The 20,769-nt window shown below is 33.3% G+C and overlaps 1 protein-coding gene across 2 annotated transcripts; it reads right to left on the bottom strand.

Annotated features, from left to right (window-relative positions):
* Window positions 1-1,619: 1,619 nt before the first annotated feature.
* Window positions 1,620-18,885, bottom strand: LOC128992261 (zinc finger protein 883-like). Of its 2 annotated transcripts, none has more exons than XM_054415746.1 (6): window positions 18,685-18,885; window positions 17,375-17,644; window positions 15,817-15,951; window positions 14,815-14,878; window positions 12,470-12,509; window positions 1,620-4,402 (listed from the first exon to the last, which is right to left on the bottom strand). In XM_054415746.1, exons 1-6 carry the CDS (start codon window positions 18,711-18,713, stop codon window positions 3,309-3,311), a joined length of 1,632 nt encoding a protein of 543 aa, XP_054271721.1. In that variant the 5' UTR covers window positions 18,714-18,885; the 3' UTR covers window positions 1,620-3,308. The 2 variants fall into 2 exon arrangements, with proteins under 2 accessions (XP_054271721.1, XP_054271722.1); XM_054415747.1 differs by lacking the exon at window positions 1,620-4,402 and adding an exon at window positions 9,882-11,557.
* Window positions 18,886-20,769: the final 1,884 nt, after the last annotated feature.

Genomic DNA, 20,769 nt, shown 5'->3' with positions numbered 1-20,769 from the left:
ATACTGAAGGTAAAATCTATAGCTTTGGGGAAACATAAACAAAGAAAATGTTTACTTGCAGTTGTATCTTAGATCATAAAGAGTAATCAATATTTACTTTCAAACCCCACCATAGGAGCTTTCATTTCTTAAAGCCTGGTGTAAAGGCCTAAGGTAAAAAAATGAAAATCGTAAAAGATCTAAGTAATGATGGACACACTACACTCTAATATGGATTTGTGACACAAAAATGAATTCACGCCAAAAAATCGTGTTTTTATAAAATTATTCCTCACTTGTTTCCCTAGTATATGTAACACTGTATTTCGGTCTGACTTGACAAATTTGAACTTTTTATATTAGTGATAAATGGTATCTGTATTTTATGAACTCAATACTAGAAAAAAATTCTGGCAACTGAGAGCCTATTATTCACTATAATGATGTGGTCATTAAACGCTCTTGACATGGCTATTTTATCTTCACATTTTATAACATGGTGGACATTTTTCAAACATTCATATTTTTTACTCGTCGATGATTTATGTTGCAGATTAAATAGCCGTGTAAAGTGATATTTCACGTGGCAGAGCGGATTTTACAATTTTTACTTGTTTTACTCCTAGCAAATACAATATACAAATTAAAACCTACCATAGCAAACATAAAGTGTTATTTTTAGAAATTAAAAAGTAAAAAAGAGGTTAATTATTTCAACAGATCCGGTACAAAAACATTTTCTCTTAGACTTTCTGGCTCATTGGGTATTTTTTAGTTTTACTGCTACAAGAAAAACATTATAGTTTCATTTTAAAAGCCTACATCAAAGTCAAGAAATTCACTGACGCAGCATGTCCACAAATAGGTAATATACAGAAATTTTCCCCAATCTGAGGTGATCACTTTTAAAACCATTGGTTAAAATACTTCAAACATACAGCGCAAATGAAGTTTTCATAAAAATATTAATTATATACAATAGCTATGTTTTAAGGGAAACAGCCAAAAATATTGTCACTTAATTCTATGGTAAGGGACTTATTCCAAACATTTTAATTGTATGAGTAACAAAGTATTATAAATTTTAGGTGGCAAATAAATAACAGTAGCTAAGAAGTTAATTTTCGCCCCTGTTAAGGTGGACAACTGAAGTAAAACAGCCACCTCGCCCCAAGCAACTGCAATTCAATATCTTTTTAAATTAGTTTCCTGCAATTTTGTAAGATTAGAAGTCAGTTTTCACCAAGACCCATCTTATTTTATTTTCCTCCAACTCTTCAAATGTAAATTTGTTATGTCATGTCCGATTTGATTTCCTATGATAAAAATCCTGTGGATCAATTTTTCATTTTTATAATTTTTAATTGTTTTCTCTATTGTATTTACTATATGTTTATACTACCCATTAATTTTTTTTGTAAATGGTTTTTAAATAAAAGTTTATGATTGAAAAAGTGTAAAAAACACCAAAACATATTAAGACTTTCATAAAAGGAACACTTATTTCCATTTTGTTCTTAGAGATTTATAAATATAGTGTTGATTTATTCTTCTTAATTTAAATTTGACCTTGAAATGCACATTTCATGATCATGCAAGATTTTGGGATTCAAATTATTTTACAACAATTAGTCTAAAAATTTCTTATTTGTGCTTTTACATATATTTACAAATATACAAAAACACTATCACCTAAAAAAACAATAAAACTCTTAAAATAAAACATAAGTTAAGTTATCATACAATTAAAAAAATCCTATCTTTAGCTGGGCTACTAAAGATTATTTTAGCACATTTAATAAAAACTATCTAAATAAAACAAAACTGGTAAAGCAATGATCGTTGTAACTGATTTCTGTATAGGTGGATTGTTTTGTGCATGATTAACCAAAACCCTATTATGATGAACAATAAAATTCAAACAACATAACAAACAATAAATAATTTAAATGTATAAATTGTTAGACATATAGTCTAACTTTATAAGTAACTTTATTGTATATTTATTTAGTCTTAACAATGTACTCTTTTATTTGAGATCTGTAAAATCAAACCACCCTAAGCCTAAAAAAAAGTAAATTTAAGAGATTTGAAAAGCGCACTTATAATCTAGAACCTTTTATTATTAATGGTTTGCCAGAGATTTTACATACAAATATAATTCTAACTAATAAGATATTATAAAATAATAGACAATAATTTCAATTCCTACAATGTTAAAATTCAATTTGCCAAGTTGTTTTTGCATTTGATTTTAACAAAAATAAATGAATTACTTACAAATTTAATTAACAAATATAAAAGATTATTTACTGCACAAGTCAAACAGAACCTTGCTTACTATAATGCTCAACTCAAAATAAAGATCTGATGTAAATGTTAGTAATTTTTATTAATACCGTTGTACCTTACAAAACTATGTTTAGTAATTGAAAATACTATGAGATAATACTTCTGAAAAGTATTTAAAAATTGCAATTGCTAGTAAGTTTAGCAAAATAATAATTCAAATGTCTTAGCACCCACATACATCCTAAACCAAAGAGACATTTTAATTTGTTCATGTTTCTTTATTTTACAACATTAATTGTGGGCAGTATTCAAGTTACTTATTCTAGTTACTTATTTTTATATTTTGCACTTTTACTCAATTTAATTCATAATTAATCTAATTTTAATTCTACGCATATAACAACAATTACTTTATACCATGAGGTATTCTAAATAATATTACTTAGTGTCATTAAAATAATAAGTAGCACTGTGTCATTAGTGGTATACTTTAAATTTATTATATAAAATATCGGTAGGTAATTAAGTTTTTTTAAGATGTGATGCAATTTTTCATTATTCCACTTGCACAACAGATCAAGGTTTAATATTTGTAATTGCAGCACATAAAATAAAGCTTTATGAAATTTTTTTCATTCACTAATAACTATCTTAAAGTTGCATATTTTTCATCCCAGTTTCAAGGACTTGTATTTTAACCCAAATATGAGTGAAGGATGAGTTTAAAATAAGGTAAGATGCTAAAATCAGCTGTGTCATTAGCCAGGACCATATATTAAAACCCCAATGTTTTAGGACAGCTGGGTCCAATTTCAAACGATCAAAAAGCTGCATACTTTTCTCAGGATAGAAAAATCTATATCCAAAAATTAATACAAACACTGATTTGAATGATACTCATCTTAATAACAAGTTAATCAGTACTAAAACAAGTAAATTAATATACTTTCACACACAACTATTATACAATCAGTACGTATTGATAATTCTTTATATAAAACATTTTTTCTACTTTTACACCAATTCCGTTAAATCAGTTAGCTCTGTTTCTGTTTTTCTCTGGGGTGCGTGGTGTAATGTTCGTGTAGTTTCAACCGGCTGAGAAACAGTTTTCCACACACTGTACACGCTAGTGACGGAGCTTGTCTTTCGTGAGCCCCTGTATGTCTCTTCAGCGCTCTCAGTCTAATAAACCGAGCATTGCACACCTCACAAACATACGGTGGTAACTTTCCGTTGTGTTTGTACTCGTGATCTCTAAACGTCGATCGACTGTTACACGCAAACTTGCACAAATGGCAGTTGTACGCTTTTTCGCCTGTGTGCGCTCGCATGTGCGACTTGAGCGTGTACGCAGACTTACACTTGAAGTCGCACACTGTGCACGGGAACGGCTTCTCATCCGAGTGAGTACGCAAGTGTTTGTTGATCAGTCCTCGGTACGCGCAGCGATAGTTGCAAATATGACACTGGAACGGTTTTTCACCCGTGTGTTGCCTCATGTGTTCCGTCAAGTGTCCGGATTGTTTGAATTTTCTCTCACACAGTGTGCAATGGTACGGAGTTTCACCAGTGTGTACACGCATGTGTTTACCCAAACTGTTTTTTGACGAACACCTAAACGAGCACTCATTGCATGCAAACGGTTTCTCCTTGGTGTGTGTTCGGAAATGCTCCTTGAGGTACGTCACTCGTTCCGTTTTATACGGACACTCAGTGCAAGCGTAGACGTTGTGATGTTTACTCAAATGCGCTCGCAGTCTCAGGTACTTATTAGTCTTGAATTCACAGTTGGGGCAAACGTACGAGAAGTGGTCTGGATGATCGTCCAATAAATGTTTTGCCAAAATGTCTTTGTTGTTTGTTTTAAAGTCACATATAACACAGTCAAAGTACATTTTGCTCGAGTTTTTTATTCTCCTGTAAGGACGTAGACCGCGGTTGTGTTCTCCGTACAGGTTGACGTGCACCTGGACGTGAGCCAGGAAGGTGTCTTTTCCGAGTGATCGTTCGCCGCACACTTGACAAAGGTAGGTAAGGTAACGTCCGGCCATTGGACTGTTGTATTCCGATAACAAATCTGCTCTCAGCCCAGTTTCATCGTCCTGATAACCGAAGTATTCTGGTTGATCTGAAATAAACGCAATTGTTATAGATGTTGTTTGATAGCCCCAAAAAAATAAAAATGGAAAAAAAAACAATATTAATTTAATTGAAAACTTGTAGCCTACTATAAAGAATACATTGATAAAATTAATCTATACACAAGACATAGCATAAACTAACAAAAATAGACTTCTCATCGCATTGTAAAATCAGAAAAGTGTGGTTCATGTTCCTGACGTTAAATGCTAGTGTAAACAACATTTTACTCTTTTTTTATAATTTTATGAAATTAATTTTATGATTAAGCTAAAAAAAAAGGTACTTATAAACAATAGCTCGGCCTCTGGTTTTATAACCAAACAGGAAGACACAAAACATCAAATTAACCCTGAAATAAGAGAAAAACATTTTGTCAACACTAATTTATGTTTTGTGCACCATTTTGTGGGTTCAATGTTACCAACTTCCACACGTAAAAAAACAAGCTTCAGATTTTACAATGTGCTGAGAAGTCTACTTGTGTTAGTTAGTCTAGTAAAATTATTTTTTTAAATATATTGTCCTTATTATCTCCTAAGTTAACTCCAGTTTTATATACCTACACTTGGTGAATTAAGTTTCTTCTGAGTCCCAGTCTTTAACACTTAAAGTGAAGCATATGTTCTCTTTTAGAAAAATTATAACAGAAATTGTAAAACTAATAATTAGAAGTCATTGGTAAAAAAAAGTGCACTTTTCAAATACTCTTAATTATTCTACTCTTTATGAAGACTTGGTTCAAGCTTTGCCAGCTTTAGTGAAAACTTTTATGAATTTTATAGTTTATATTTTTATTTGTAAATATAATATTAACAACTATTATATGGACACCTTTTGTGATTTCATCAGTTATATGGAAACTAAAATAAAAGGCCGTTTTAAATTTATAATAAGTATTTATTTCAACACAATCAGGATATTATATGATCTACGTATAATAATTTGAATAGCTGGTATAGATTTATTAAAAATTCTTACATTTTAATGGAACAATGGTTTGATAGAAAGTTGATTTTACATATTGCCATAACCTACCATAACAAATGGATATAATGCATGATACTTACATCAGTAGCTAGAAAATTAAAAACAATGGATGATCGGAAAATATTAACTATACTTGGTTTACAATATTTACACAGTTTAAGGAGAAGTTCCCCCACCACTTTTTTTATCTAATGTAAAGGTATATTGCTTAATAAGCTGTTGAGCTATTGTTTCAAAGGTAAGGGTCAAGTGGAGGGGATAGATTTCTTCCCCTAAAACCGCCTAAATATTGTGAACGAAGTAAAATAAGACCAATTTGAAAATTGTTCTATCAATACAATATAGTATATTTCATCACTAGAGCCTAAAGTGACTCTTTTTGACCCGAGGTCCAGTTTTACGGTCGAGACGAAGCCGTGGTCGGAAAATGAGCGAGGGTTAAAAAGACACCTTTTACCCGTGTGGTGAACTATATTTTTTGTCATATTGCATCATTATTATAACAAATAAAGCTAGAAAACGAAATAATTTTTATGTAAAGATAACCTCTCAAAATGACTTCCAACTTGTTTTCAATTCTGCTAATGCAAATAAGCAGCTGATTAGTAAGTGATTCAATAATTTCTTCTATTACTATTGTACATTATAGGATCAATATGTCGAGCGATCGACAACAATAGGCTAAAAACTTCCATAATGAATCAATAGATTAATAATTTCAATCGATACAATTTTCACAATCGCAATTTACAACTGTTTACAACAGCTGATTTTTACTCCCTAGAGACTAAAAATAATTTGTACTCCCTAGAGACGAAAAATAATTTGTACTCCCTAGAGAGTAAAAATGCTAATTTAGCCCTGCAACGCATACATTAAAAATGACTTTTTTTGCTGCAGTATGAGGAAAATGTAATTTATGTATTACATTTTTTAACAAGATATAGGCTAATGTTAGTGTACGTAATGTTGTACTGTACGTTTTGTTAACTAGATTTTTGTTAGTGATGGAAAATGTCCGCAATTATCACTTTAAGTAACACATTTAATAGGCAATTCTGACATCATATTTCTTTAAGCACTAGATAATAATTGACAGGGTTCAGGCTTTGACTATTGGTAGAACATGAGTAGCTATCCCAAAGTCAATGGCTAAAACTAAAAATGTGTGACATTTGTGAGAGTATTACTTTACTGCAACTAAGAAATGCATGAGAGAAGTTTACCAGGTTTCCAAGACAACAAAGAACCTTACATTATTGTTGTACAGTAGATTGGCCGAGAACTTCCCCGCTACAATACTACATAAAATAGTTGTACAGTATAGAGGTCTAAGGAGCCTGGTGAATTTGTTTCATGTATTTCTCAGTGATGATCAGACATTTTCTCAAAGTGCATTGTTTACAACTTAATCTAAAACATGTTATAAGAAGGTTAGTTAATTCACTGTTTTTTGTTTACAGATTGGATTTTCTTTGTAAATTAGTTATAGTGAAGTGAAAAATATCATCTGCGGCGCATTTAAAGTTTGTAAACATAATTTTCAGTTCTTGTAGGGAAAGATATTTTTACCTTATTGCCATATTTTGAATCTATAAACAATAACCTGAGGCAATCAAAAGTTCCAAACAGATTCTTTAGCTGAGATATCAATAATATTTCTAAACTAGCAAATACTTGGTTTCACATGGACTCAGGTTCACATGGTCACATGGACAAAACAGCAAGTTACATGAAAAGTGTAAACTGTTCATTGAATGATTTCTTACACTACTGATCAATCAAAGTGACAAATACAAGAAACAATGAAAGCACTACAATTTTCCTCTACTGCATGTTACTTATGTTTATTCTATACAGTGTGGTGTGAGAAACATTAAGCTCAGAGTGAATACAAATCCTGACCTTGAGGATTAGGCAACGGCCATATTAAAATATAAAGGCCCAGCATACATGGGCATCCATTGACCATTACCATACTTGGGCACCAGGGTGAACATACAGACTGAAAATTCGGGGAAGTTGCGTAAATTTGTTGAATCGGAAACTATGTGGGAATTTTTAAATTGCACGGCGAAAACCTGTTTTCCGGTAAGTCCAGAGTGCACGCCGATTCAGATTCAGATTTTCGGCGGCAGGAATGGCACTTGCATTTTAATGGAGGTGGCCGTAGTGGCTGCCGGTTTCAGAGCCCGCGCGCAGGCACCTGCTTACCGGAATGAATTATTCATTCTGGTTTCAGATTCCGATTCAGATTTTGCTTTACGCATACTATTTAGTTAAATAAATGATGTTTTAATGGTAAAATATTTAAATTTTTTTCTTACTTTTAGGGTTACCACTAAACGGTCTTCAGGATTTTTTGTTTATGTAGGTTACACCAGTTTCTCACAATACAATGTCCAATTTTAATAACAAGTTTCGGTGGTTTCGGGCTCCATTCACCGCAATATAGAAAGACGCTCTATCATTTCTAGCAATAGGAAAATAGTTATGTAATATCATGAACACCATTTTTCACTGGCTATAACTTCACAGCATCTTTAGACCCTATAATTTTACACTTTAATTCCTCATCCAACAATTCCATAACAACGAATTACTTGCATCTTTGCTAACCGAGGCAGTCCTGGCAGCGTATTTCCTGCTTCCTCTGTGGCCACCAACAAAATATCTGACCCAGATTAACCAAGTGCCGAAAATCTGAATCTGATTTTGAATCTGAATCGCCGTGCACTCTAGACGTACCGTAAGTCTGTAGTCATGGCAAAATTGTTAACACATTCCGAGGTAAATTTGAAAACATCTTCTGCAGTCACGGCAAAATTGAGAGCATCTTCAGTAGTCACGGCAAAATCATAAACATTTTCCGCAGTCACAGGGCATCATCGTCTCCCTCTATCAAATGTAAAATAGCAGCCGTGGAAATTTGCACTCGGCTCGACTCAGCTTGATTTAATCCAAGCTTGGCCCGATAATAATTTTCCGTCTGTACGGATCTCATGCCAATCGTTGGTCCGATCAAACCCGAATATATGGAGTACCTGCAGACTTCTAGTAAAAGTTACACTTGGTGACTAGGAATCACGGCTGGGAAAACCAGGTTTTAATGTCGGAAAGTCTGGAAAATTTAGTGAATTTTGTCTAGTTCTGACCAAAATAACCGCTTTTTCAGATAGTCGAGTAAAAACGTAAAAGTTAAATAATTCACACTATGCCATTGGCTACAGTAGAAAGGTATTCAAATTTTTAAACAAAACAACAAATATAATTTGACAAAGCAAATTTAGGTTAAAAAAAGCTTAAAATCAAACATCTAAATTATAATCTTTTTTTTGGGGGGGGACACAAAACACACAAGTTTGCATTTTTGTGTGTGTATTAAACTTCTTTAGACCCCTAAAACAAAAAATACAGTTTGGCCCAAGATCAAACCTAGATCTTACCACAAAGATTATGTATTGGCTGCTTCCCTATCAGGGGAACTGATGGAAATGGTAGTTGTTAACTGATATAACAGCTTTTCTTACTTTCTCAGACTAAATAAAGCACCAAAACAGTTTAATCAGTAAAAATTGTTAACTTAACTAAATTAAATAAAAGCAAAGGAAGTCTTGTGATATTTCATTAACAGTTACAAAAACTAATTGAGGTTCTGAGTACCACAACAAAATATATCTTCAAACTTATTGGTAACTGTCTTGAATAAAAACACCTTTTACGTAGTACTTTTATACTTAAATGATTATGGTTATACATTTTTCATTAGTCCCGTTTATTAAAGTTTTAAAACATATAAAGCTTGTACATACAATGCAATACTATATAGCAAATGTGTTAGTTGAAAAATCTTAAAATAAATGTAATAGTAAATAATATATATTTGGCAATAGTTTCTCATAGGTAACAAAGAAATTCGTAGGTACTAGTACTAAATATACCTTAGATGTGGGCAATTACAGAAGGAACTCAAATTCTTGAACGGTTAGTCCCTATCATTCATCACTATACCATATCTTTTATGTATTTTTTTGAATGGTTAGTTCCTATAAGTCATCACCATAACAATGTGTTTTTTTTTTATGGTTAATCCCTATGAGTAATCACCATATCACATCTTTTACGAGTCTTTCTTGTCATAATTTAGCAAAAGCAATTCAAATTTTAAGGGGGTTTGTATAAAATATGAACATCATAAATCAAAACGCAATGTGTTAGCTGACCAGTATGTTTAGAACATTCAAAGAACCATATTTTAAGGCATATAGGGTCGCTAATCTTGGGTTACGTCACAGAACAATGTGAGGAAGTAAAATTGTTCTATTCCCATAGAACATCTATAAATAAGTATTGCCCACTTCTAAGGTATATAAAGTAAGTACTAATTGTATAGCCTAAAATTAAATCATTTCAGTCTAAAATATAATATAAAGGTTTCTATAAGAATAATCAACAAAATGAATTTTATATTTACATATACACAATTTCTAAATACTAATAGGATTTACATTTTTAAATTAACTGGTATATTTTACAAAGTATTAAAAAATATTCTAAATATAGCAGGGAATATAGCCCACATAAAAACAGCAAAAGGATACAATAATTCATCATAAAAATCCTATTTGTTAAACAGCCAAACAGAAAATTTTACAACAGTGATATGTCAAAACCGAATCTCGAATCTCAAAACCACCAAACCAAAACAAATTTCAGTTTAGAGATTTGATCAGCAAGCTATGATCTAATTATTGGTCCTAAGTAATAATCCAATTAAGTATTGATCTCATATTCATGTTATTATGTTAGTTAAAAGAGTGTTATTATGTCAGTGGCAGGAGCCAACAAAAAGGTGTTTATTTATTTTAGTTTAACCTGCATGATGAAATGTAACATAACACTTGTTACAAAACAACTCATTAGGTAAGGAGTAAGGTACTAAGTTAATAACTCATAAGGTAGTAAGGACAATTTTAAAAATATAAATAAGCAAGATAATGGACAAGTAAATTTTGGCTCCAGTTGTACAGATTCTTGACATTCACATATTGGGACTGATGATGATTGGAGTGTCTAATATAAATTAATCATTACTTACCACCTTTTCTATGTATTTACCGTCTTCTGAGGTAACAGTATATGTTTCAGGTGTTATTATAAATATTTGAATTTACTTTCCATAATTATTGATTACAATTTATCTACATGTAGTTTTGGGTTAAGGCGTCAGGATTCAAGATTCGGGATTTGATTTCTGTTTCAGTTTCGAGATTCAAAATTTCTTTCGACTATCACTAATTAACTTAATTAGACTGTCCAGTCAATACAGTTTCCCTTTCAAATTTCATCCCTTTCAGATCACTTTTGTGAATCTTCATCATATGACGCCGTATAGATTTCCTCTCCCTATATTTAATCTTGCAAATAGAACAAACGTATAAGCTAATCGGATAATTGTCTAAATGCTTCCTAACTATGTGGTTCTTCAGTTTCTCTTTGCTGTTGGTTACAAAGTCACATTTCTCACACGCTAACTCTAAAGGAACTTCGTGTTTCTTAAGATGTTTCGAGAGATTCCTCACCAGATTGGTTTTGTAGTCGCAATGGTTACAGACGAAAGTTTTCTTCTCGTGTTGCGCTGCTATGTGCCTGGACAACATGGAGCTGTAGCTGCATGTATAATCGCAATGTTTACATGCGTAAGGCTTTTCTCCTGTGTGTTTCCTCATGTGTTCCTTCAAACATCCAGCGTTCTTAGAGCGATAGTTGCACAGAGAACACGCGAAAGGACGTTCACCCGTGTGTGTTCTTTGATGTCTCTGGAACGCACTGACTTTGGCAAACGCTAACCCGCAAACATCGCACTTAAACTGAGCCGTTCCTGTGTGTTTCGTCATGATGTGCTGAATAAGATTGCTTCTATGCCTAAAGATTTTGTTACAATGCGCACAAAACTGAACGTTTTCCTTGGTGTGTTTGTGAATGTGTTCGGTTAGTGCAGCAAAGGACTGCGCCATATGTCCACAGATTGAACAAACAAAGTTTTCTGGGACTTTTCCTTTTGAACTTTTTGGCTCTTCGGTTTTTAAGCGCCTTTTTGTTGAACGCTTCTTTGAGGTGGTTTTATGAGATGGTTTTGTGGTTTTACAAAGATCTGAAATGAAAATTGTACTTGCTAATTTTTTGAATCTTTCAAGAATATGTATTGAAACTGTAATCCACAGTGGCTTCAAAATATACTAAACATACATCCAGGGCTGGACTGTAAGTAATCCAATTGAATAAACCTAAATAATTAATGTGAGTTCCACATGTGATGATGAAACATTTTACTTTAAAAATTAAGAACTTAATCTAGTAAATAATCCAATGTGTAATATAGTCATATTTGACAAACATTTTTGATAGGAATTAATGAAATTTACTTCTTGATAAAATTCAATCAGAAATACATTTAGTGTTCATTATTCGTACAATACCCCTTTAAACTGGCTTGTGTGAAAAATGGCTTACTGTTCTTCCATTACCATATATTGCATTTAATGAGATTAATTAATAATTACAAATTTAGATTTTCAAAACTCAAATATATGTACTTTAAAATAAGCTCCTAACTTAACTAAACTGGGTAATCTGTTTCTCATCACAGTTAAAAACTAAATGCTGTTTACCTTACAGTCCCAACACTCTTAAGTACCAGGATTCCAGAGGACAGTTAGTATTTATGAGTAAAGTTAAGATTTGTACCGTTCTAACAACCATCCGGAACTCACAGATTTAAAAGTTACCAGACTATTAATATTACTTGGCAGCTTAAAAACCGTAGTTTTTGTTGAGATAGGATACCTTTGCATCTTTTTCATCTTAATCGCAATAAATCTAACCCATATCAACCACAGATATCTTATTGTGCATAACATTTTTGAAATCAATGGTTTAGAAAGCAGCTTCTGAAACCAGAGTGTCATTCTGTTATTCATTTTCACCAATTTAACAATATATAAAAGCTGTTATTAAAATGTAATTAGCAATAGTGAAGATCTTAATTGAAATATACACAACTTACCACTAGAATCTCCAGCTGAACCTTCTTTTTTCTCAGAATCCTGCAAATATAGATTGAATATTAGTAGGCCTAATAAACTAAATTATTTGGTGAGGGGGGGATCGGAACGGATACAGTATTTTAGTTTTTGAGCACAGATGTGACTTCACATCTACCTAATAGGCCTACAGTAAGGTTTTCCTCTGTAAAACCCCTTTTTAACACGTCCTACCAAACCAATTATATGATTGAGGTGTCATTGTTAAGCTTATTATCGAGCGGAGTAACGAATGGTAACGAAAAGGTTAACGAATGGTAACTGAAAAGGTTATTTCCCTTAGATCTTTAATTTCTCGAGTTTACCTCATATCCGACCTCGGCATAACCGACTCCTCGGGATATCCGATGTGACTGACTATCTAATTGCTTCCTGTTTCGGGCGATAAGGCCGAGTGCGTTCAGCTAACCGAAAGGCCGATCACGGATGTTGCCGTAATCGTGGCAGACGATCACCACTACGCTGATCATGGGTGTTACTGCGATTGCGGGAGACAGTTATTGATGTCGCGGAGAATGCAATTTATGCTCCTCCCGATATCTAACTTTTTGAATAACTTCTTGATCAGCATTGTACGTGTTATTAAATTTACGGAAAGTAAATAAAAGAAACGTCTTATAACACTTAAAACATATATTTACGCTTATACTGTTACTCACAAGACGGTAAATATACAAAAAAGATGGTAAGTGGTGATCGATTTCGATTGGACACTCCAATCATCATCAGAATCAATAGGCGAATGACAAGAATCTTGAATGGCGTCCCTACTTATATCCTATTGGCCACCGGAAGCACCGGCCAATACATTTTTATAAGTACAACTGGAATCAAAATGTACTTGTTCATTAATCAACTTATTTCTATTTTTACATTTTTCCTTATAAATATACAATTCTTCCCAAGCATTCATTACATATCCTTTCTTACAATGCTTTAAAATATCTAGACTATCCTCCATTTTTCCTAGTGAGTGGCCGTTTTGTAGCAGGTGTTGTGCGACATTTGATCTTTCTGGTTTGTTGTTCCTCCACGCAGATATGTGGTTTTTGAAGCGGTTAACGAAGTTCACAGTCTGTCCAATGTAAAAGCTATCACAATCGCTAAATCAAAAGCTATCAGCATAAGCGTAAATATATGTTTTGTTATAAGACGTTTCTTTTATTTACTTCCCGCTAACTTTTTGGCAATTCCGACCATGGCCCGGTCCCGTCATGGTCAGATATGAGGGGTTCTACTGTATGAAAATTATTTTCAAACAGGCTACCTACTTATAAAATTATTGTAACCTCAAAAAAAGTCAGTAGATTACTTTTTAGATTGAATATTTACAATCAATAATATATTTAGTTTAGAGTAAATCAGTAAGTTTATTAACCTAAAAACTGTTTGAAACAAACATAACCTTTGAAAATTTAAATAGTAGGCCTATTGCATTTTTTGTTTTGCCTAGCAAACAAGGTTTAAAGCACTTGGAAAATGTGCTATTAGTGCACAGGTCCTCTCGTTTGTTTAAAAACTGTTTCTGCAGTATGTTTGTTTAACTGTCTTACTAGTTACAGCATTCGATATTGTAGGAGACGTTTCTCTGTATGGACGAGTTGTAACCAGTTCCTCATATAAATAGGACTTATAGTCCTTATAGTTAGAGTCAAAGACACGTAGGATATGTTATAATTTAAAATAAGTTGCCCTTTTGGTTTGACCTTATTAAAAGTAACTGGATTACTAAAGGCTCTTAAGAGGAACGTAGATGAATGAGTTGGCAAGAGCCGCGTCAAATTGGTATTTTATACAATTAATTTTACAATACCAGACATTTCACCCATGCTACGATGTGACGTCTTCACTGGAAAAGCTGAGACTAACAAGTACAGAGTGACTAAGAGAAACAATGTCACTGATGGATTTAGAAAAATCTATCAGTATTAGAGTTTAACAATAGTCAATGGTTTAACTGGTAGATATTTAAGTTCATCAACTCTAAACTAGTTTCATCACAGATATTTTACTACTTATTTATAACAGTGCACCAATTCAACATACTGTTATATGTTAGTTAAGTAACTCTTTAGCCAGAATAAAATAGGTGAGAGTTAAACATTTTGTTTGTCCCAACACTCTCAAACATAATTACTAGCCTAACTAGATTTGAAAACTGTATGAAATCTGCCATGGCTATTAAAGACTAACAGCTCAGAGAAAAATTGTTAGACAGTAAAAGATTTAAAGAGAATAATTTCTCATTCCTAGGCTTGGTTTACGTTCTGTTGCAAAACCAGTAAATTTTTATCAAATCTTTACTCACCTGTTCATCGTCACCATACGATACTTCGGCCAAATGGAACGCTGCCAACTCTGTGTCATCCTCACTACAGCAAAGAAAAAAATGTAATACATTGATAAAAGGTTAGGATAAAACTGGCAGAAATATTACTTTGACTAATAGTGTGATGGGTTGAAAATGTGGTCTAGTCTAGATTGACCAATCTGATCCGTCCACAGCTTAGGCATACTGTTCTGATGTGTGTCTGTTTAATTCCTACATAGTTTTTTTCATAACCATAAAATATTTTATAAACTGATTTAGAAGAAAATTCTGTCTAACTTGTGATACAACCTGATCATATTGGACCTAAAGAAACCTCTGTCTTCCTTGGTTGAAAATGCTGTCAGTAAAAGTGAAATAGGGCCTATTCTAATGTGTGTATATAGTGTTCAGTTTTGTGTCTCTTGTGCCAGTTTGGACTCTTTCCCATTTCTTTTTCATTCTTTGCATGGTGAGTTGCAGGTCATATTGTGTATGCATTTCCTTTATTATATGATGTTGAAGGAATTTCTTTTTATTCATAGATCTCATGTATATTTTATAATGTATTTTATAATGTAGAATTTGACGTTTTCCAATGACTTGTATATTGTAAGTTTTGCAGGAAATAAATTGATCTTATGTCTTATGTCTTATGTCTTATGTCAGGTAAGCCTGCTATCGTAACAAAAAAAATCCTAAAACCCTAGGCCCTTGTGCTCTATCAGAAATCTTTATGAAGCATATATGATATGTGCGTATAAAATCAAAATCTTGCGTTGACTATAGCACAATATAGCCTATAAATGAGTAGCAATTTAGTAAAATCTTTGCACATTTAATAGACTTGAGTACATTTTAAACAATGTTAACATTTAAAGATTTGAAAATGTCATAAAGGCTATTTAAAGAAATGGTTACAACTAGTATTCATCTAATATGTATGTAATATGAAATGCAATATAAGGAAATTGAATGGATCAAATTTCTAATTCTACTAACTCTTCTGGATAACTTTCGTCATCCATTTTTTCTTCTTCATCCTCTTGATCCTCCTGACTATTGTTATCCTTGTCTTCATCTTCTTCAGAGGATTTGTCTTGATACTCGTTGACCTCAGATTTTACGGTCGGTAGCCTAAAATACAAGTTCATCTATTTAGTGCTATATAATGGTTTGGAAAATTAAACATTTTTGTTTATCAGATTAGGTACACCATCAAAAGCTATGCCCACACCCTAGTGCTTTAAATTTACACGTTCAATTCAACATGCATCAACGCATCATGTTATTGGATGCCTTTTCCAAAATGGATGAAGACGAAGCTATTCTATTAGAGGGAATTAGTGTGGCATATTTAGTGTTAAGAACAGTTAAAAAATGTCAGAAAATCAAGGAGTGCATAAAAATGGATGGAGTAGCCTACTATAAAACTCAAGTATTAAAAGTATTAAAATGTGTATAGGATTTAGGTTACTGTGTTTAAAGGTGGGTCAGACCTTATTTTCTAATGTTTCTTCTTTATTCATTTTGCTCCAAACAACTACAATACAGACGACTTGTCATAAATGTTAAGCAGTTGATTACAAAGAAAAAACAGTTGGCAATTGAAGCGTACAGAAAATCCAAAGCTGGTGGATCATCTTCCACTATGGAGCTCCCTCCGACTCAATTTGGGCCTACCTTGAAGCATGCGTTACTTGTGTAAAGGCAAGCGTTAAGAGGAATGTGCATGGTGCATTCAAAGCACATGAGTGTAGGTGGACATACCTAATGATCTACCTACTAAATTAACTTATTTCAAGAATTGTATGAAATATGCAGAGTAAATGAAGCCTATAAAAGGTTTGTAGGTAATCATATTTTTAAGCCAATCTTTTACTCTCACGATCGCATTAAGCAACAGGGAAGATTACGCAGTACTGTAATAAGATTGACAATGTTGGGAGAGATTTTTACGATTTTACAGCAACTGCAGAATATGTTCACGATTTTGCTACGATCGCAAAGGATGGTGTTTACAACATTTTATAGCCTAAACCAATTGTAGTAGACCTACAACAATTCTTGTGTAATACAAATTATCTAAACATCAGCTTTTTTCTCCTAACTCAAATACCCCTGCTGCAGCAAACCTGCCGACTTAGCGAATTTCCATTTGCCTGGATTGATTTTAAATTATTAATCTATAAAATTAAAACACTTATGTTTAACGAGTACTTACCTAAGTTAGCTGCTACAGGGAAACTAATAAAGTGTGTTTTTTTATCAAAATCAATAGCTTAGTATGAAATAAATGAAAACGCCAAGTTTGATCAAAATTTATCCATAAACAAGTCAACTCTAAACTTGTCATTGTCAACTTAACGAGGTAACCTAAATAATATAAGGCTATTTAGCCTATATGTTTTGACTGATTAAAATCTGTCAAGTAGTTTGGTCTCTGAGCGCTATAACAAATTGGTCAGCTCTGGGTGGGCTAAATGATTTAAGATTTCAAAATTAAATTTTACTGTCAGCTAATAAATTTGTATAGAGCCGTTGTCTAAATTAAACATACCACACAGAATTGTTTTCCTGAATTGGTTTTCCATCAACTTCTTTCGAACTACTTGGTTGATTCAATTTTGGTTGGCTTTCTGCAGTTCTAGTTTCATTTTCATGAGTAGTCCTAGATTCTGATCTGTAGTAGTTTATCTGATCTGGGTTTTCGCCATCGCTCATTTCCTCGTCTTCAGATTGACTAGAACACTTGTCAGATCTTTGACCTTCATCTTCTAAAATGTCCTTTTCTATATTGTCAGGAATACCTCTAAACTGCTCCAAATCGCTGAAAATCAATCATAAACATTATAAACAACAACAAAAATTATTAACATGCCAAATGATCTTATCAAATAATAGGCATAACTTATGTTTACCTAAGTTATAAAAATTCTTAATAGGCTAGGCTATAAAATGTTTGTTCTAAGTTAGCCTATATGTACAAAAGACGGAATGTTGCTCTTAGATATATTTCATTCAAACCCAGAATGAACATACTGTGTTGGGTATGTTTGAGTAGTTAATTCAATGAATGTTGAAAGAGGGATGGCCTAATGACTTCGGTAAGTCTTGAGTAGTTAGCTGACAGGTGTTACCTAAGCTTACGATATTCAAACTTAGACTGTATGACTGGCTAAGCCAAATTTAAATCCTTTAAGACTTGTCAGAACATTTTTCTAAGCCTGTAAACTTTCGATGTTTTGTTGACAAATAGTATTGTATTTTTAGCTTAGTAAGCCTAATGATCATTTGTAGCGATCACATTGATGTTGTCTATTTAATTAAGTATGGTCTATGTTTATGTTTAAAAACAATAAAAGATTCTGATTCTTAGACCAGAAGGATCTAAGTCAGGGCTATTTATCAAACGCTTAATGATCAAGGACATTTTGGGACCAGTTTTAAACTAGCCTTATTCTTTAACCACTAAATGTATCAACAAGGCTATGTAATCAAATATGTAAGTTAGGTCTCCAAACAATTAGCAAAAACCTGGACATATACGCTCTTAAACACTGCTAACTTAAAGGAAGGTCCCAGATATAATTTATTATCTTTCTTGGTCAAGTAAAGCTACGTTATGATTCTAAACTCCTTTTCAATCAGGCTAACAGAAAGATGATTAAGTTTAATTAATAACTTAATCTCAAATTTATCAACCTATGATGGTAATCAAAATGCTATACGTTAAAATCTTACTTGATTATATAAAATAACACTTTTAAAAAGGTTAAGCTAACAAAACACTCAATATTATTTCGAAAAACAACTCAAGGCCCTAGAAAGCGACCTAGTTGATAGTGGTTCATATAATTGACACTTTACCTGTTACTAGAGTTTCTAACTTCAGCCATTAATGATTGCGATTATTGTATTAATACTGTGGTAATATTTGAGTAAACCTTTTGGTTTTTATAATATTTGAGATAAAAATAAACATTCCAACACAAAGTAATTAACTACGACACTGAATCTGACATTACTAAATCAACAGACGATCAGAGATCAGACAGCGGATAGCAGCCATCTTTGACTTTGATTGGTAAAAGTAAAGTAAAAGTAAAGCCATTAGATAAATGCAAAGGCTACTGGAGAATATCATCGTGAAGTTAAGCTGGTTATACTGTCTAAATTGAACCATTACATTATAAACAGTTACATCAAACTGTTGGTTATTAATTAATTAATTTGTTATTGTTAGCCTGATTTCAATTTTATTATAACACACTATCCAGGATAGATGAGGTTTAAGTTGTTTCCCTACTGCAGCAATGATATAGTCTTAGACTATATCATTGCTATTCATCATGGCTATAGACTAACCAACCAACACAAGGAAGTATGTTTTATGGTTTTATCTATGATAGTCCAGAGGCAACGAAGACAAAAAAATACTAAAGAGAGGAATAACACTAACTTATAAACCAAATTTGGTACAGCTATAGGGTAAGGGTCCTTATACAACATGTACCGACCATGGGGATGAAGCTAAATGGAGCTCTACAAAAAGGTCCCTTTTTAGGATTTTTGTAAATAACTTGGAAACTATGACATCTAGCAAAAGGTTCGTTACATGTTTAAATAATCTATACTTAAAATTATCTACAAGAAAGGTCCTAATCATTTTTTTATATTACAGCATTACCATTTAATTTTTTTTAAGAGGTTGGCGGCCTCTTTTAACCTTGCAATGCCCGTCCACATAGACTAACCGCCGGTGGGGCACATGGGAGGGACGATGGCTGACATAGTGTCAGCGTTCGCTGCTAGAACTGCTAATTTGAACAATTTAAACTAAGTTAATTTTATAATTTTTAGTTATAAAATTTAACTGTCATAACCTAACCTAACCAACCAAACTTGCTGATTATATAAAAAATATATAAGATAAAAATGAAATGAATGTTTACTTATAATTTTTAATTATAAACTCAATTTAAAAATTTAGTATTTTTTAGTACGTCACGGCCGGCCTTTTCCAAAAGTCGTTCCCAAGTAATGTAATGGAGGTGCGCGCACTAGGACGGCACGGCCGTCACGGACGCCACCACCGCCACCGACGTCTGTCAGAAAGTTCGGAGGAGCGTCCGTGACGTCCGTGCTGTCCCAGTGCGCGCACCCCACGGCACGGAAATTTGTATCATGTCTAGAAAGACTCTCCTCTAGGTATCGAAGTAGACATTCGAACTTTTCATGGGTCATCCTAAAGTACTGGAAAAATTTTTCATTGTCCTCTACAAGATCGGGGAATAATGTGTGAAATTCACCAAAACCTAGTCGTTTTCTATTTATATTATGTATCCAAAATCTCGCTTTCCTCTTCCTCTTCCCCTCCTCTTCCTCTTCTCCTAAAATTAATCCAACTACCACCACGTCTTCGTCGATATCCATAGCTCCCACACTCTCACTGCTCACAGCAAAACAACTCAACTGCAAAATACATCAGTCCAAAATGCTGTGACGGCCGTGATGGCCGGCCGTGCCATCGCAGTGCGCGCACCCTCCCTGAAAAAGGCGGTGACGGTGGTGACGGCCATGACGGCGCAGTGCGCGCTTACCTTAAGCCACCGACTCACTAAACCAAATCAAAATCTTGGAGACAATTGAATTGCTTATGCAACAAACGTTTCTTCATAAATACATGCTGCATTTCACAGTTACAGCACAAGGCGCAATAAGGAGCTACCAGTTCACAGAACATCACTCTTCTCGAAGAAACTTTCGTATGCTGGAGCTAGAGCGAGACTCTACAACCTGCTTGCCCTGATTGTCAAGGAGGGTTCATAAACAACATTGATAAGGTAGATCCCTGGAATGGCTTGCTGATTCTCCACTTTACATTTGGTGAGTTCACGGCCCGTGCAAGACCCCATCTTCTATTGGACACGTGTAGGCCAGCTCTTGTAAAAA

Source organism: Macrosteles quadrilineatus, unplaced genomic scaffold, assembly GCF_028750875.1.
Source record: "Macrosteles quadrilineatus isolate MER2022 unplaced genomic scaffold, UCM_ALF_1.0 Scaffold_4__1_contigs__length_99947679, whole genome shotgun sequence".
NCBI classification, from domain to species: Eukaryota; Metazoa; Arthropoda; class Insecta; order Hemiptera; family Cicadellidae; genus Macrosteles; species Macrosteles quadrilineatus.
The sequence above is the reverse complement of the archived record's forward strand: the minus strand, read 5'-3'. Positions and strand labels throughout refer to the sequence as shown.

What these genes read in the sequence shown, in the direction of transcription:
- LOC128992261 (XM_054415746.1), bottom strand. Translation starts at nt 18,713, where the DNA reads ATGGCTGAAGTTAGAAACTCTAGTAACAG. An exon ending in GTTAGAAACTCTAGTAACAG is followed by an intron (nt 17,645 to 18,684) that starts GTAAAGTGTCAA and finishes ATTGATTTTCAG; the next exon opens with CGATTTGGAGCAGTTTAGAG. An exon ending in TTCAGCTGGAGATTCTAGTG is followed by an intron (nt 4,403 to 12,469) that starts GTAAGTTGTGTA and finishes CGTTTATTTCAG; the next exon opens with ATCAACCAGAATACTTCGGT.